The sequence below is a fragment of the Mesoplodon bidens genome (assembly GCF_964165515.1).
Source record: "Mesoplodon bidens genome assembly, chromosome: 14".
In the NCBI taxonomy this organism is placed as follows: Eukaryota; Metazoa; Chordata; class Mammalia; order Artiodactyla; family Ziphiidae; genus Mesoplodon; species Mesoplodon bidens.
Genome location: NC_138170.1, coordinates 48,152,000 through 48,171,729, shown reverse-complemented (window position 1 = coordinate 48,171,729; position 19,730 = coordinate 48,152,000). Strand labels below are relative to the sequence as shown.

The following is a 19,730-nucleotide window of genomic DNA, read 5'->3' as shown; positions in this document are numbered from 1 at the left end:
AAATTTATGCCAGGTAGTGTGAAATCCTCTATTAACTGCCAACTATGCATGGAACCCTGATACATTTGGTATGAAGATACTTGGGATTTTATTCATATCTTTTCTCTCCCTAGCTCGTGTTCCTCTCTTTTCTTTCCCCATTTACAAAGAAAGAAAGAAGAAAAAAAAAACTGCTAGATTTTGTGTAGGCCAATAACATTAGAAATATTTTTACCGAAAATATTGCATGAAATTTTAAAATTTATGCTGGAAAGAAACACTGAAATCAATTCCAAACAACATGCTTCAGAGATATACTGCTTAAAAATACCATTATTTAAGTTATTTTCTATCACAACTTAGAATCTTCCCAGATGGAAACTAGTTCAAGTTCAGTAGATCAAATGGAAAAGCAACCATTTTTTTTAAAACCTCAAGATGTAAATGAGTGGTTTTATATTTACCTTCTATTTCACTGGCTTTCCCTGAGTAAGACTGGATGAGAGGAAAACAACAACGACTTATGAATCCTTTAACCTGGCAAATTAAAAAAGAAGAAAATCTGAAACACAAGTAATGGATAATCAATTTTAGTTTTATACCTCTACTTTCTGGGTCATGAAAACCCTTTAAGACTTTTCATATATAGCAATTACTTGGCAACCATAGATGGTGGTGATTTGCTATGAATTATACATATATCTAAGGTGCTGTATGTCTGAAATCCAGGCCACGTCTTGGCTTTTTTCATCAACTGAAGTATCACAGAAGATGTTTTGCATTTTTTGCCTTTTCTGATTAAAGCTAATTGTAAAAGTATTCTTCTCTTCTATGAAATCTAATATCATTCTTTTAGGAGATGTTAAAGTAATACGACCAATTTTTACTGAGGCATCACCTTCCAATCTAATATTGCATTTCCTTCTCATACTAATAATTTATTGCTATGAACATCATTGAAACAATATGCAAAAACAAGTGAATAATCTATACATTTCTACTACTTAATGTGTGTTAAACTAAAACTATATTTAATGATATATATGTAAAACCAGAAAAGTTAAATTATAGTCTATAATCAACAAATAATGATTTTCTTAAATGGATAGTAATACAGAATCAAAAATTACTGAAAATACTTTCTTAGTTGAGAAAGTGTTTACTTTCCAAAAATGTTTATCATGCACATCAGGTTCAGAGACTATATATATATATATATATATATATATATATATATATATATATATAATTTTATTGGAAAAAAAGTTTTCATTTGCAGCAGCCAGGGTTAAGGTGTAGATCAACCAATTTTGCTTCCATAACCTGCCCACCTAATGGTTCATATTCATGCAGCAATATACCATTGATAGTCTATTTGATAAGGAAAGGTTCCATTTCATTAGGGACTAAAATCTTCTGGAGGTTTCCTGGGAGCATGATCTCAATGAAGCAAATCACCCCATTTATCATCAATACGTTGGCACAATGATCTTCCTTTCTGCTTTTCAACGTGTCAGTAAATATTTGCTATTATATGTACGTCTAGGTCTTCCATCCTATCTGATGGATTCCTCTGGATTTGTGTGTGCGTGTGTGTGTGCACATATTTGTGATCGTGAATGAGGAATGTATGTGGGAAATGTGAGTATTTGGGGGAGCAAAGAAGATTATATGTATATAGTTTACCTTCTAAATCACACCTTTCATACAAATACTAAAACTTAACTGCAACAGAATGAAGGCTGTACATATAAGGAAAAAAAAGTAGCTGAGTCTTTTTATATACATTCATACATATCTTCCTTAGAATAAACACTACATTGTAATTTTTTTTAAAAAAGTAAGTAATTGTGGCAATTTATAATGGTGGCAAAAAAAGAAAACCCTGAAATAATTATTGATCTGATGTCATAAAACTCCCTATAGTTAGCAACACTTATAACATCGAATTTACCAAAAATGGCTGAAGAGCAGAGATATATTTTGCATTTTCTATACAACAGGCTATAAAACGTCACTTATCACAGTCCAGAAAGCACACAGAGATGGATTTTATATAAACACATGTAATAACATATTAAGCGTGCATGGAAATTTCCCAAGGATTGCATCTATACCCTCGTTTTTTTTCTTTCTGTTTTGAAATTTTAGTGTGAAAATGTGCCTTATCTTTCACATTGTTGAAAATAAGGCCTCCATACTTTGTTTTTTTGCCCTCACAACCAGAAGGGGGCTTTTTGAATGTGTTCCTACACAAGTCTTCAAAAAAGCCAGCACTTTGTTTCAAGTGCAAGTTCCAGCCACTGCTCCAGTTGTGCCAGGTGACGGACTCTGAAAAGGTTTGCAGGTCGAGTCACTCAAAATGACAGTCTTCTCTGGCAATCAGACTAACTGACTTCTCGGGAAAGTGCTAGCACTTTGGCTAAATCCGGGATCATAGGTAGCTTCTTTTTCTGTGTTGTGTTTTGTGTTGTTTTTGTGTTGTGCCTCCCGATGTTGTAATACTCCTTTGCTTTATGAATGCGTGTGATCACCACTGTCTTTTAGAAATGTTCCAGCAACATAAAGACAGGCAGAGTAAATTAAAACACTGTGGATGTTAGGGAATTTATTGACCTCTGCTTTTTTTTTTTTTTCTTTTTTGGAGAAACAAGAGCATGAGATACTTGTTTTTATTTTTTAAAAACAGTCTTTCCTTCCTGATTGCATTCCCTGTCTTCTTTTTTATGTGCTTCATAAAAAGGAAAGTAAATAAGTTTATATTATGTCTCAGATAAAATGAAGACTATTTCTATACAAGGGTCCTTCAGATCTTGGGATCAGACGTAATACTCTTTATCCTTGTTTTTCTTGTTTTTGTTGGCGCTTTTCGCACTGCTGGGTTGTTTCTCCTTTACTACAGCCCCATTGGACTGTGCTGAGTTACTGATGTAGTTTCGACTCTCATCCACGTGGTATGAGCCTTCATCCCGGTTTCTGTATTTGTACATGGCGTAGAGGAGGATGAGGATGCACAGGGCGGCAGCAGCTACGATCCCCACAACCATGCCCGTGGTGCTGCTGGACTCCCGAATCACTTCTGCTGAGCCTGGGTATGGCTCTCTCCCACCTGCCCGGGTTGGGTTGGCTGTAGGAAAGAGGGCAGAAGAAAAACACCAAGTGATTATGGAGTTTCCTGAATGCCAGAGAGTTACATTTACCGTCTATTTCCAGGCCTAATGGAATAGCATCAACTGCTCTAGGAAAAGGATACTGTTGCTAAGTGTAGCAATTCCTAGTCCTCTTGGTCACTAAAAACTAGGGACTGTGAATCAAAGCACTGCGACAGAGATCTGTTGCCATCTTTTCTTTTTCACAGATCAATTTTGTTAACAGGTTCTTCTAAGTGTAGCTCCAAATAAGCTCCATGTAGTTCTAAAGGGCCATGTTGATGTGTTAGGTGAAAAACAATAAACCCAACATGGAGGATAAAATCATAACATTATAATGACTCTACCCTATAATATTAGAGATTATCATGTTAAGAATCGAATTGATGTTGATACAAAATGCTTACGGTTCACTCTAGACTGGAACAAGATAGCTAAATTTAGGATTACTTCAGAAATTGTATTGCCTCCTATTGCAATGAATACAGTGTTGAACAAAAAGATAATCCAGGCACTTTTAATAGTCTAATTGCCTACTTTTAAAAGTGTTATTTTAGTCACAATTTTACAAACTAAAACAACTAATCTTCTTTTCTGTTGGAGGTTTATTTGTTAACATCAGTATGTATGTATGTTATTCATTCACTGGCAGTGGTTGAGTGATCACCGAAACTAAATTTGAGGAGAAAGTAAGAAACTATTTTTAAATACTTTAAAGACCATCTAGACTGGTTTTGAGTCAAAATTCAGTACCTAGTAGATGATCATAAATAAAGGACTGGCTGCCCCACTTTTATTTAACTGACAAACCCTCATTCAATCTTTCCAAAGTATAAAGTTCTTCCTTGGGTACAAGAAATGGATCACAGGGGCATTACTATTTTCTCCAAGGCCTAGTCGGGCACTGAAACTAACCACAGGTGGGGAGAAAAGTCCTGGGATTTAGTTTATAGATAGCAGGAGGGGAGAGCGGCTCTCTTCCACTACGTAATAAATTTATTATTATTATTATTTAAAAGAAAAGGAGCTGTAGAGAGATAAGATTCTATCCCATCTCTGATCACAGGTTATTTTTCTCTAAGGATTGTGTTTTCTCTCTTTCTCTGAATCTCCATCCTCTCCCTTGTCTTACAGAAAAAAGATAACTTTTCAGATGTAATGAATTAAAAATGCTATAATTTTCAAAATGTTATCCTTTGTAAATTATGCATAATGAACTTAGATAACCTCAAGATTGCATAAATAGTGTGTGTATGTGGAAGGTGTGTGTGTGTATATATACACACACCAGAAACTGAACAGTTCAAAAAAGCTAAAATGGTACTTTTATTTCACTATCACTAGTAATTATATATATATATATATATATATATATATATATATATATATGTATATTTCCCCCCTGCCGATAGGGAGGGGGATTTCTTTTTTATACCCACTAACCCTTAAACTCTTCAACGGTGCTCCGGGTGGCTAAGCAAGAGGCTTTTTTCTTTTTTGGCCGTGCTATGCGGCATGTGGGATCTTAGTTCCCTGAGCAGGGGTTGAACACGTGCCCCCTGCATTGGGAGTGCACAGTCTTAACCACTGGACCACCAGGGAAGTCCCTATTTTTTTATATTTCTACAACGGTTCCTATTAGTTACTGGGAATCATTTTCCTACCATATAGCACTATGCTGCTTTGTAATTCGATTTTCAAACATCACCAAGATTTCATCTGCCTAAATGTGGGTTTCTTGCCGTCACTTTCCTTTCCTTCCCCAAATAAAGCTTTACAAATATAGTCACTTACAAAGGAATAGCTCTCAAAGCAGCCATTTGTTCTGGAGCTACAAAATGTAGCCCGTGAAACCTTTGTATGCTGAATGTATCCCTGCTTGTTTTACAAAAGCTCATGTAATGTTGTTGAATACAAAAGCCTTGGAGTTGCTTCTGTGGCTGAGGCAGAAGGAGACAAAGACTATAATCCACAGCGTTTGATTACAGGAAATTAATTTCCTCTCAAGAAGAAGAGAACCTACTGCAGGAACTCTGTCACTACCCGACAAACCAAAGGCGGCACTTTCTCTCTCAAATACAGTCATCTTTGCCAAAGTCTGCCAATTAGCTCAGCTGCTAACTTTCACTAAATGCCAACTTTCTACTTGCTCATTTTGTGGGGCATTCTTTTACCATGGTCTCTCAAGAGCTGGAAAAGGGGTTTTATTTAAATATTACCTAAATCATTTCCCCACACCTGATAGAATGCTTTCATTTTAAACACATTTTCATAATTACCTCACTTTGTCTGTCAGAAAAGAATGGGGAGAATGGAGAAAAAATCCTAATCGTATAGCTAGCTCATGATAGTCAGACTTGAGAGTTTTAATGGAATGCAGGGTTTACATTTTCTAAACTAAGAATATATATGTCCTCTTTTTTCCATTTAGGAATTGGTATTGTAAATGGACCATCTTATCAAAGAATTTTAATTTTATTTTTATCAGCTCAGATAGTTCTGATATGTTTTCACAACTGTAGAAGGAGCGCACCAAAACCAAACTGGTGGTAAAATCAGAATGAGATTACAAAGACCAAAGCAAAGCCTCAAACGCTTCCATTTTGCCATAGAGCCATTTGAGAAATGCCTCCTGTTTAAGGAAAATACTTGTCTTTTTTGCAACTCCAGCCAAAAGGTTGCTTTGCGTGCAGGCCTGAAACATCTTTGTAACCCATATATAAACAAAGATTCTAAATATCATAAAACTGGCCTACCAAAAAAACCCTCCACAAACCCAATGATGAAACATTTTATCCCTTTTTTCCCCTGATTCACATTAAAAATTAATAACCACCACAGGTATTATTTTAGGTCTATTTGGAATATGCAATTGCTTCCATATTTAACTGATTATTTAACAATTTTTTTTTCTGTTTATGCTTCCAATCTGAAAGCTAAGTGATAATTTTCTTAACTTCTGTACTAAGATCAGAAGTATTTATACACTTAAGGTTTAATGGGACATCTCTCCCAGATGTGCAATAACAGGCTAGAGAAATGTAAATATTTTCATGAATTATAAATGTGGTTCCCATATTGACTGTCATTAATGGTTTATTTTGATGATCACTGAAAAATCTCTGAGGAATTTCATATTAATTTAAATGTAGATAATAGCATAAATGGCTAAAAAGGCTAAATGCCTTCTTATATAATTTGGTTAATATTTTTTATTAAAAAATACAGTCATCTCTTCACCATTCATGACAATATGAAGAAAGGAATTTAATCAGAAACCTCCATAAGCAATTCTTATATCTCATGGATTTGAGTATTTTGCATTCTCTTTACACTTCCTAGTAAACTAAATCAAGACATTCTAAATAATTTTTAAAAATCTACAAGTGTTTGTTTCTCAGCAGTGCTAAAAAACAAATAAATTAACTAAATGTTACTTTCACTCTGTCTCCCTTTCTTTGTTTTAGCAGTGATGAGAACACTTAAAAAACAGGTAAAAGAGAATGTAAGAGAGGTGCTGAAAGAATGGAACAGGTATAAATTAGCAGTAAGTCTCTGAGTAGTCAAAAGTTAAGTGATTTGTAAGTAAAACTAAGCTAATGTAGCCTATTCATTACATGGGGCTCAGAGGTACAAGGAGCCCAGATCAATGGAAAACTTCAATAGGACCGACTGATGATGGGCAAAGAATAAGCAAAGGCATTTGCATGTTATCGGTGTAACTGGAAACGGGCAAGTATTCAGCTCCACCCATACTTTGACTTCAGCCTAGCTGGCTAGCAAAAAAAAAAAAAAGTAGAAAAAAAGTAGAGTAGATGAAATATCCTAAGGGTTTAGGCCTATATACCTTATTTTAATGATTCATAAAATAAAATAAATCATCATGAATTACATATAGTTTATGTGAACACTATAATAATAGAGTATTTTACTTAATCAAAAATTTCCCATGTAATTCTATCTTCATTTTACTGAAGGATACCAGTCATCACATACCCCTCAGAGAGAAAGACTGGTAGTGGCAGGTCTACTACATGTGGGGAAAGTGCACGTGCACACCTTAATGGCAATATGAAGGCCTTTGATTTTTGCCTAAATGACTCAAAAGCTACTGATAATAGTGGTGAGGACAAAAGGCTGTCACAAGGGTTATAACCTCTTTCATATAAGGCACTTCTCAGCCAAATGGAGATGGAAATATTTCTGGGACTTGTGTACAGATAGTGTTATCTTAAGGACAGATAAAAATTTATTTGAATTCTCTCTCTTTCTATCTCTCTCTCTCTCAAACATCTGGCAAGATCTGATGGTCTCTAATTTTCCATATGGCCTGCTTTGGCCCAGATTTATCAAGAATATTCTAAGCTAGCTCTATGAATTTTCTTGTTTTTCATTGTCGAATTATTTCTCTGATTACTTAGAAAGGAATAGTCTCTCAGGTACTAGGACAGTTATTAACATATTTCCACATGATACCCTAAACCAATTTACTCGTATCAGGTAATAATTCATTGTAAAGAGCGTACAGTAAAGGTAAAAGACATATTCCAGGGCCTTGTCACATAAAAAGAATAATAAACCCATTTGTTGCTCTGCACAAAAAAGTTAAAAAGTGAAATATTTAAAATTTTAACTTATCCTTAAACTTGCTGAATAGTTATTTTAAAACTACCACCACAGAAAAAGAAATCGTTCTGATGTACGTTCTTTCTTTATTTTTGATAGTCCTTGGCACTGTATCTGTGAAAGAACATGATTTCCCCAAATAGGAACTAATTTAGATCCAGTTAAGAAATACCATAGAACAAACATGTTTAAGAGACACACTGGCTATACAACAGAGTGGAGAGGACCACGTGGCAAGTCTTACTTCTTACCAGCTCCTTTGGTCCTTGGTCACCCACGCCATGCTCCAGCCTATTCTTTCTCCTACTTCTTCCCCCTTGCTACCTCTTCTCTGCAGCCCTCCCCCAGCTCTTGGTATCCCTGTAGGTGGCCCTTGGAGAGCAGAGTTGGTGTGTCCCTCCCCATTCAGCAAAGGAAGAAGGCCAGGCCAGCGGGGGTCAGGACTCTGCCTCTTCGAGTTGGTACATTACTCAGCCGGGTGTTCAATGAGGGACAAAACTTATTGCTAAGTTCCTGATTTCACATCACACTTTAAAATTGTCCCTATGGCGGGCTTCCCTGGTGGCGCAGTGGTTGAGAGTCCGACTACCGATGCAGGGGACGTGGGTTCATGCCCCGGTCCGGGAGGATCCCACATGCCACGGAGCGGCAGGGCCCGTGAGCCATGGCCGCTGAGCCTGCGCGTCCGGAGCCTGTGCTCCGCAACGGGAGAGGCCACAACAGAGAGAGGCCCGCATACCGCAAAAAAAAAAAAAAAAAAAATTGTCCTTATGGCAAAAAAAAAAAAGGTCTCAATGTGATTGTTTCATTAGAACACAGCCTTGGTGCTTTATATTGGTCTGCTTTACTTTAAAATTTAACTTTCTAAATTTGTTTAAGAATAAAATTCTATGCTTTATCAAATGTTTTATTACCCATTTCAAAAAACTTTGATTATGAAGCAGGGAAGATGAGGAGCACATTAGGCCGTTCAGCTTTGCACTGGAGCCTCTATTTACCAGTTTGCCACTGTTTGATTGTGTCTGGTCATAACCACAGTCTGTGCACATGGGAGAATAAAGCCCTCGTTGACTCAGCAAGATGATTCACAACTGAAGTTCTAAAATAACTCTGCATTTTTGAAAGATAAATTTTTGAATATTAATGAATTTTTCCAAAGTGGCTTCACTGTGCAAGGGAAAGCATCTGACATCCTTTAGTTATTCTTTCTTTCCATTCTGAGATTAGAAACAAAGTAATCAAATATTGTTATTCAAAAGCAAACCTGCTCTTGATTTACGTTTTTACATAATGTTTTACACGTGAAACAATGCTTAAAGTCCTAATTCCTGTTACATAAAATGAGGGTTCGGTGAGTGGTGGAACCTTGTATTTCCGATGACGAGTTTACCAAGGCAATAACCATGTCATCAGATGTTCTTTTTTATCAAATTGTCACTTTTATGAAACTAGTTTGTATACTTGGATGAGCTATTCTTTCACTGTAATCTTATTATATTTATGTTGTTTCCAAACTTAGCTTTGCAGGGTGAGAAGGTTGTTTCCAGGCCATTTGTATTGCTGGTTTTATTTCTTCAATATAGACTGTTAGTGTATAGGGACATCATCAGCCATGACCCTGTCACATCAAGGATGAAGCAAGAGTTTCACTATACACTGATAACAAGGAAAATTCAGCTTTTAAGCTTTAAGAAAAAAAAGAAGTGTAAGAGATTACCAATATTAAGAAATAATAAAGAATAAAATATACCAATGACAAAAAAATTGGAACTTGAGCTATATATTTCAGACCAGGAGGGGTAGATAAAGGGTCATAAAACATACTCAACATATATCATTCTGCTACCCTAAAATTATTAGACCACCTGCCTTACAATAATCCTTTTAAAAAACTATTGGAAAGATGCATTTACTTAATCTTTTTTCTCACTTAAAAGTCTTTGACCAGTCTTTCTGGTTTTACCATAGATTAAACTAAAAGTAATCAATTTAAAATTTGTCTCCACCCCAATGAAGAAAAAGAATTGCCTAAAATGATCCCATTAGATCACAGTTCTGCACTGTGTCTTAATAGATGTGGAAGTTATTATAATTCTAAGCTAGCCTTGAAAATGGTTTCAGATTTATAAGGGAAGATTTGCCTTTTCCAGTACCCAGTTTTACTAATACTGTGAAAAGAAAATTGGAATTGTAGGCTCCTGTGGTGTTTGTGAATTGAGATGAGCACAATTATTTTCCCCATCACCAAAAAAGAAAATTATTATTATTTTCATTTTTGTGTTACAATACAACATAGGCCAAAAGAAACAATTATGATGTAATCACTCATAAGAATGCACGTTTAAGTACCACAGTTGCAGGAAAGCAGGTAGGCAGTGATTTATATGATATGCATTCATTTCAACTCACACTGTGGTTTTCTGAGAGGTGATGAATGCCTGAATGTGGATGTTTCAAATCCTTCCCTGCTCACCAGCTCCACCCATGCCCTGCACATTTTGATGTTTGCTACTGCAGGTCAAACAAATGGCTTGAAGGAGGTCATGCCTGATACATCTCAACCCCTACCCAATCAACTGGAGATTCAGAAAGGAGATTCAGATAGAACTTGGAAATCAATAAGCCTTTACTACCTGCCTGGCTGCTGGGACTAACATTTTCCTCTGCTACTATCAAAGCCACCAAGTCACGTGTATGAAGGGAAATGCAGGGGCCACCGCTGTGGGATTGAGAGGACCATTTTCTTCACCAGATATCCAGGTGTTGCATGAGAAGGGGTGCAAAACACAGAAGAATTCAGAGTGTGCCTGGAGGACAGGGAGTACCAACTAGGACGGCTGCTACCTCAGATGGCACCACATGGAACAGAAAAGGCAATGGACAATCACATCATGTGTGACATTGATGACACTGAAAATAAACAGACAGAGGAATACACATTCTCCCTCATCTCTGAGGAAGCCATAAGATCATGGCAATGTGTCCACAGCTTAGTCATCTACAAGCTTCATAGACTTTTTACATGGTCATTGTGCCCATAAGGTCTTATTAGAATCCTTGAAATTGTCATGGTGTTTACTAAAGTAACAATGTGACTACTGTTCTCACAGCTCTTCATGGTCTGGCCGCAGCTACCTACTCAAGTTTGTCTTCCATTTCCCTCAAAGAAAGTGACAGTCATAATTTTATTGCCATCTCCCAGTTCCCATACACCAATAAAAGTTCTACCTTCATGCCTGACTCATATGCCCTTTTTTTTTCTAGTCTGGCTGAATATTACTTATTTCTCAAGACTTAGCTTAAATACTCCATCTTTTGTGATGTTTTTGCTAAGAATATTCACTCCTGCTGTCAATCAATTATATGGTGAGCTATAGTTATGTTCCAGGGACTATACTAGGTCCTGGGGGTAGAGGAGTTAACCAAACACACTTGACGTCTGCCCTCATGGACCCTGAAATATAATGAGGGAAAGAGACATACAACAAAAATCACACAGTTAGGCTTAAAGCAATAACCGGAACATGTGTAATGAAGGAAAATGGTAAGTACCATGCAGGAGTAGAACAGAGGTTTCTGATTTAGACTGGGGAGTCAGATAGACCTTTCTGAGCTTGTAACATTTATGCTGAGACGTGGAAAATCAGTGGAGAGTAGGCCAGTGAAAAGTGGGCAGAAGAATCTTCTAATCAGTAGGAACCACATGTGGAATGACTTTGAGGAAGAAAGGAGTTTGCTTTTCAGGAACTAAACGAATGCCAGAGTGGTGGCAGCATATTGAGTTTTGGGGGAAAGTGAGAAGAAATTTGAAGGTGGACCTGAAACTTACAGAGATCACAGTCCATGGAATGAAGCCATATATCAAAAGATAATCACATTTGACTCCATAAATAATAACAATTTTACATGGAAAAAGGTGTCACTAACAGAGTGAAAATGCAGAAGAGAAAGGAGAGGAGAAATATCTGTAGTACATATGACAAACCAAGAGTTAACACCTATAAAATCTACAAAGCATGTATCAATTGCTATAGAAAAAGGCAAAAACCCACTAGAAAAATGGACAAAAATACAGACAAGCAAGTGGAGAATAGAAGATCTATATGGGTGATAAATGTAGGACAAGATGCTCAATTTCACTAGAATGGAAGTCAAAATAAAATAAGGAGGGTTTTTCTTTTTTTTTTTTTTTTTTGGCCAGCAATATTGGAGGAATAAAGTAGAATTAAAGAAATAGTGACAATTTGGTTAGAACATTTGCTTGGGAAACAGACAGTTGTGCTGGTGAGAATATGAATTCCTCAATAATTTTTAGAAAGTAATCTAGTAACATCTATAAAAATTTAAAAGGATTAAATTGCAGCTGGCTGATGGGAGCATGTGAGTTCATTATACAATGCCTTCCAATTTATTATATGTTTGAAATTTACAATAGTAAAGTTAAAAAATACACAAATATTTTAATCAAGCAATCTCAGTTTGAGAATATAGTCTAAAGAATTAAATACACCAGCATGCAGATATATAAATACAGGATGCTTGTTATCACATTTTGAGGAGAAAAGAAAAAAGGACAACTTAAATGCTTGTTAACAGGGTTATGGTTGAATAAATTATTCAGCCATAATTGCATAATTTATTGGACACCCTTAATTACGGTACACTTATAGCCTAGAATTTTAACAGAGTTAAAAATAGGAATTACAGAAAATTCTGTTGACCTAAAAGATGTCCATACTACATTAGAAAGTAGAAAACCAAATTTAATTCATAGAGTGTGCTTCTATTTTTCCATGGCAAGAGAGAAAAACAACCCTATATTTATATATGTTCATAGGAACATGGTGAAAGATGCATGCCAAGCTGTTATCATTGGTTAATGAATGGAGATGGGAAAAAAGGAAAAAAATAAAATCAAGTAGAAAAAATTTATATAAAAATTTCAAAAAATATGTATTGAGTAACAACAATTTACCAGGTACCACATAAGGTGTTCATACCAAAATACATAAGACAGCCATGGGTTCCACCTTCTTAGAACTTTCAGTATATTTGAAATAAAACAGAAAATATAAGAAAACAAACAGGACAATTTTAAATTAAAAAAATTCAATAACACAAGAAGGCACAAAAATTGGATGCTAAGAAAATAATGAGGGAGAGGCTTTACACAGGTCATCAGCAAAGGGCAGTCTCAGTAGAAGTTATTTGGAATGAGCCTTAAAGGAGGAGAAGGATCCACGCCTTCCAGTGTGAACCCTGGAAAGCCATCAAGGATTTCTCAAGAAGGAAGATATGAGATAGGATGGCCTGAAGCTGGCAAGAACAGAATCAAGAAGACATATGGGAGAATCTGGAGAAAATCCATCTTTATCCCAATCTTCTCTCAACCACACATTACATCAACCATTTTAGTACGGATCCTATACTATTGTGAAATCTTACTTACATGTTTCATTTCTATTGGGTTGTTTCTTCTCTTCCAGACTAGACTGCTAGTCCTTTGATAGTGTCCCGTGACTCTATTTCTCTTTTCCACCAATTCCCTCACCTCCAAACATCTAATGAAGGCTGAACACATGAGCTGAAAAATGTATGTTTTCTGACTGATTAGAGGAAGAGATTTTTGTAAGTTCATAAATTTTCAGGAGTGGACTGGGGTGGATATCACCATTAAGAAAATGTCAGAGATCTTTGATTTCAAAGTTTTGAGTAAAGGTAATAAACAAGTGGGTAAAACATTGATGGTAATTATGTACATCTTTATAAAATACTTTTACTTCAATACTTTCCTAACTCCCACCTCCTATAATATCTTCAATAAAAGAAGTAAAGATGGTATTTATTTAATTAAGCCAGAAAGCACCTCTCTGCTTAAGTGAATTGGGATCAATGTGCATCAACGTCAGTATTGTATCTGCATTTACTTTCCCTATGCCTCCAAGTATAGGCTGCTTAATTCCAGTGACTAAGCACTAAGTTATTTAAAGTCCACCAAGTTAGCAGTCTTCAGTTTGATTTGTTTGGGTGCCTTACTTATATTGACCTTATCTGATACCCACAACACTACAAATAGTTGAGAGCTAATTTGGAGCTCTTTTCTCAAATTCAGCAGAGCAGTTGCCGAAGTTTCTAGGGTATTTTTTATTCCTGTTGCTATTAGAGTGAGAAAGTCGAAAAGGGCCTCATCAGTCAGGTCAAACTTTCCAAAACTGTCAAGTAGAAGAAAGGCCATATAGGCAATAATTGAGAAAGTCAGTTTCAAAGCTGGGAAGTGTGGAGATTCTACATGTGTTTTTCATCAAAATGTACCACATTTCAGAAAATGCAAGAGGAGCTATATTTTGAAATGGAGATGATACTCTCCGTTATTGATTTCTAGTCAACTAAACTCTTTGATAGCAAAGTAGCTTCTTTTTCTGGGAGGTGATTGACTAAAACACCCAGAAATACATACACCCAGAAGTCACTTTTCTTAAGATGTATTTTACTTTTTTACATATAGAAAGTTGAACAGTCGCTCTTTACACAAACCAGGGGATTCATTCCAAGGAATCCTCAAGACTGGAACCAGGAATTTGAGGGGAACCTGGTTTATAGGAAGACAAAGGTACCACTATGATTATGGCTGGAGTAATGAGGAGTGTGTATGTGAGTGTGTGTACATGCATGTGCGCATGTGAATACTGCTGCGTTCCTTCCAACTCTCTGACAGAAGTTGCTACAGTCACCTTTATTTTCTCATAATTTATAGGTAAAATCAGGCTTCTGCAGAGCTCCAGGGAAAATTTCATAATACCTTGGGATTAACTTACTTAAATGTATTGCATTATTAAAACCCCCTTTGTTAACTTCCTCCCAAATGGTACATGGATTTACCCTTAGTAGATATAATTTCATGTGACTTAACTGTCATCTGATGCTCAACATGGCTACTACGCCTTCTGACTCACTGCAAGGCTGAAATTTTTTTCTTATTTTATTTAGTTAGTAACTGTTACCTTTACTGAATTATTATTATATTGTAGGCTCTGGGCTGTGCACTTTACACACATTATTTAACTTTTTCCTCATAACAACTCTGTAGTTGTTATCATGACTTTACAGGAAAGGAAACTGAGTCTCAAAGAGGTTATGCTACGTATGCTTCCCAATTGGCACAGCCAGAACTCAAACTCAGGTGTGTCTGTGGCTATTACATTTAACATGTTGGCACTTATGACTGTAAAACAATTTGTTAGTATTCCCAAATTTTCCCTTCCCTGTAGAACTGAACCCTTTAGGTTTCTCTTCTAGGCAGCTGTCCATTTCCACCTCTTGCAGCCACATTCCACCACACCTGCCATCTAGCTGTCCTTTCCAGTAAAAGGAGTTTGCATTCCCACAGAATCTTAGGAAAGCATAGCAAAGTGGTAAAAAAGAATTTTTTTTAGATTCTAGTCCAGGCACTGCCCCTAACTTACTGAGTGACCCTTAGCAATTCATTATCCTCTACTCACATTCTTTCATGAGAGACATAATGATGATACATTATTTACCTCCCAGAGTCACTGTGAGGATCCCACCAGGTGGATAAATGTGCCGGTGCTCTGAGAAGGATAAAGTGCTATGTAAAAAACAACGAGGGTCCAGTTATATTTCCTGTGTCTTCCTCACAAAAGGTATTGAATCGGCAGCCTTCCCAACAATGAGACAACTCTGCGATACGCACAGCACACCATGGCTCAATCAGTTGTGGCAGTGATCACCACAGACGTTATCTCCAAGGGGATCTCTGTATTCAGGGACTCCTCTTTCATGAATGGAGGCCCTGCCAATTCAGGTGGCAAAACAACCATTTATACTATGAGGCCTGTGGTTTCAGGCCATTAATTGCTAAGCTACATGTGGAGCTTGTTTCTGTTTATCTGTGAAACATTCTAAAACATTCTATCTTTATGGATCAGTGCTCTCTGGCTCCCGTGGTTGGAGTGAATTAAATTTCTCCTTCTTTCAGAATTTTATTATGAGATTTTATGTTTTTAGGTATTAAGAAATCAATCATCTAAGACCACTCTTTGGTAATACCTGACAGAAGGGCTTATTATCATGGAAATAACAATGCTTTTGATTACGTTTCAGGGTTTCTTTCTAAAATTGTTAGGTCATTTCTTCTTGGCCTCCTTCCTTCCCTGATCTGGAATTCCATGTTCTACTCTGGATGAAATCCACAGCAGAGTCTCTGTAGCAGAGTTGGATGCTGGGTCCTAGGGGCACTGCCTCTTGCCCAGAGTTTCTGTATAGTGTTTATGTAAGTGCCGGTCATTCTGGGTAACAGGGCAGCATGCAGTTTTCCTGATTTGAAACTGGGTCTCCTCACTTTGGGTGATCATCTTTGTATCCCTGTCGTGAAGCTATTGTTGTCTCAGTTTTCTTTTGTTGGGGAAAGTCACATTCTTTTTGGTGAAAGTGCAATAGCTCAGGTGAAAGATTAGACAGCTTCCCCACTGAGCCCATTAGAAGGAGGCATGTCCAGCTTAGAACTGGGAAACACAGAAGAAAAGCCATCCATCATTGGGGGAGGGGGTGTGGCGGCTCTGCCTGGTTAAGTCATGCAGCCCAGAGCATTCCGAGTATTTTAGAAGGCAGAGCAAGCAGATTATAATAGCACGCAGGAAAGCGAATCATTTCTTCTCTCAAAAGCTCTGTGGGGGCAGCGACCTGCATTGTTTTCCTCCAAAACTAAGCATAGCAGATGACATGTGCCCTCTTCCCATCCTAGCAACCTACATTCATCCAACTGAAGCACTGCTCTTGTCTTACTAGTTTCATAGTGGCTACTGAGAAAAGTTTGATGCTGCTAGAATTCAGAAAGAGTTTAAAAAGCTTTCTATTGTAGATGCTAAAGGGCCAATTACTAACATTTCCCCTTCTTGCCTGTGGCTACAGGTTTATTTCCACTTATAACATGGTTGACTCCTCAGTTAATTTGCTGGTACTACTAATAAAAGCTAAGTCATACTATCAAAGTTTCTAGGTGGCAGACTCAACACTAAGGGCTTTACATGGATTGTCTCTTTCAGCATCCCAACATCATGAGTATTTAACATCATTCATGTCATTTTGCAGATGTAAAAAGTAAGTACACAGAGGTTCAATGTTTTGCTTCTGATGACACAGCAAGTGGCTGAACTGGGATGTGAACTCAGTCTGCTTTCCAAAGTCTGGTCAATGAAATGTAAGATTTTAGTATGCTCAGAGAGGTGGTGACATTGCTCCTTCTCTTTCTACTAATTTTTTAAATTTAATTGATGGCTTCTGGCTGTACTGGCATCTTTAATGCATCCTTTTTTTAACCTGGTAATTTCATAAAGTACTCTTGTCTTTCTTGTTACCAGTGCCAGGCTTCTTATAATACTGAGGGTGGGTAAGGAGCTACTAATGATGAAAGTGATCTGACCAACAAGTCAGATGACATGAGATGAGACCTGCAGACTAAAGCCTACTGTAGCATTTGCTGGCACGTGAACCAACAAAGAAAGCGTACTGGCTCTTCACAGGGGCAGCATGCCCTGTAGTGCAGTATTCAGAATACGCTGCTTTACCTCTGATACCATCTGAGGAAATGTAATTAATAAATACCAAGAAACCTCCACAGGAAACCAATTTCATTATCAACGCAGATATTGGACGCAAATTACAAGAAAACATGGTTTCACTCTTCCTGCATTTCATGTTTCCATAAGAAGTAGACTTACCCTTTATTTTTCTAAAGCTATGCCGCATTTCTTCCTTCAATGTTGGTGAATATTTCAAAGCACGGCAGTGTATCTCACTGTCTCCTTCCAAAGCTCAACAGGACACGTCACGCTTTAGAAAGGCTCTTATGGTATTTTAGCATTTTCTAATAAGGACTTGTGAAAGGTTATTAATGTTTTAAGGCTGGATACATGTAGGCTGCCTAGAAATTTATGGTATACACATGACTGAGTAGATTTTTTCTGTTACTTACTGTAGGACGGTTCTGCATTAGCAGTCATGCACTTTTTGCAAACTTTCTTTTCTTTTTTAATTTTTTTTTGGCCACACCATGTGGCATGTGGGATCTTAGTTCCCCGACCAGGGATCTAACCCATGCCCCGTGAAGTGGAAGAGCGGAGTCTTAACCACTGGACTGCCAAGGAAGCCCCTGTGGACTTTCAGGTAAATGCTTTATCTAACTCAGCAAACTCACTTATTTGCTAAGTAATTACTGTAAGTGGCCAAGCACAGTTAGTTTACATGTGTGAATAGAGTCCGCTGTCTCTAACAGCAAAAGGGACTGTACCCATTTTCCACCCAGATCTGGAAATCTGTCTGCCTTGTGAGGGGCCTCACTAAAAGTTAGGATAATGGGTTCACTGGCATAGGCTACTGAGCCTCAAGGATGCTAAGTAACTTCCCCAAGATCAGGAAGAGCTGCAGCTCGAACTAGTTCTATCTGACTCCAAAGTTACAATCATAACTAATACTCACTCCCTGTTGCATATCACAATTCTCACAAAATGCTCTTGAAGTTTTTCCAATGTGGGACAATGATCCACTCCATTAGACTGTTAAACAAAAATTATCAAATCATAGAAAGGTGAAAATAGTTCACGTTAAGTAAAAATGGCTGTGTTCTGAAAACAAACAGAAACCATCTTTTGTTTGTTATTTTGTTTTCTATGATCTCCTGGTAGGAACTAATTTTGGTAAAGGAAATCGGTTGCCTGAAAAGGTGGAATTGCCTTCACTGACCAAAACCTTAGGCTTGGGCAAACTTTAGACAGGCTTCTTCCTGCCTCTAGGGCCCTGGCCTCCCTTTCCTTAGAGCATTTACTTTAGAAAACTGGTAAATCCAAATTCGTTCTCTACCTTTGATGTGTAAATATTTTTAAAAGCTTCGTTTCAGTGTTATAACCCAGGACTATTTTTCTCAAGGACCTAGGAGCCCTCACTTTGAAATATAACCTTCAAGGAAGATAGCTCCCCATCTTCCAATTTCTGTGGGGAAAATAGGAGCCTACCTTGAGGGGGTACATGTTACTCCAACTCATAAAGCTACCTTCAGTCTTGAAGATATTTGAAGGAAAGGGTTTATTCTTCCTTTGGGTGAAGCCAATCAGCCAACACAGAAGGTCTATGGTCTATGATCCCTCCACCCCCGCTCTTAAAAACTTTCCAGTTTTGGTTTGTTTTGTTTTTCACAGTGAATTGAGCTCGGATTGAATTTTGGGCTCCTTCTACTGCAATCCTCTTGAATAGATCTCCCTTGTCTGTTTAATTTTGTCAAATGTAATTTTTGTTTTGACATTACTGTTCTCAGAAAAACAGGGGGAAAAGTGCAAATGATGTCTAATGTCTTTCTTCCATTTTAACCAAACATTTTTATTCCAGTTGTCTGGAGAATTAATATGGAAAAAAGCAGTTCTTCCACCAGCATGTCACACACTGAAAGCCACCTAGCCCATCAGAGCCCAAACTCCAGATGCCCTGTCCTGCACCTACATGATTAGCTAGGCCCTCACCACTGACTCTGGTCTGACTCTGCTCAGGAGATGCTCTAGGTGTTTCCAAAAATGGAGCACTCATTACTGCTGTTTTGCTGGCTGCACCTCAAAACTCCCCATGTTAACAGCGATGTGTTGGCTATTACAGGCTAATTAAACTCGCTTTTGAATAATTACATAATAAATACCCCAAATTTAAATGTAGCACAAAATTATCTTCTAATCAGGCTCTAAAAATATGATCTAATAAGTAATATATTCCTTTAAATGACTGTGATTACTTATTTAATAAAAAGATGCACCTGGTTCAATATACATATCTTTATTCCTAATGTGGTTAATGGGATCAGTTCAATAGAAATCCTTTGATCTTTTCTCAAAATAGCACACTGGAAAACCACATGAAATTGCACAGTAATTGCAGCAAATTTAGCCTAATGAATAGTAGTACATGTAATGGACCTTT

General features: G+C 37.2%; 1 protein-coding gene across 38 annotated transcripts in view; it reads right to left on the bottom strand.

Annotated features, from left to right (window-relative positions):
* Positions 1-2,798: 2,798 nt before the first annotated feature.
* Positions 2,799-19,730, bottom strand: part of NRXN1 (neurexin 1) — a gene marked incomplete at both ends in the record, with an annotated part of 1,149,966 nt that continues 1,133,034 nt past the window's right edge. For all 38 annotated transcript variants that reach the window (XM_081253733.1, XM_081253747.1, XM_081253714.1 and 35 more), the window contains one exon: positions 2,799-3,106. In XM_081253733.1, the coding sequence (XP_081109859.1) occupies positions 2,799-3,106 (308 nt within the window). The remainder of the gene's footprint in view (positions 3,107-19,730) is intronic.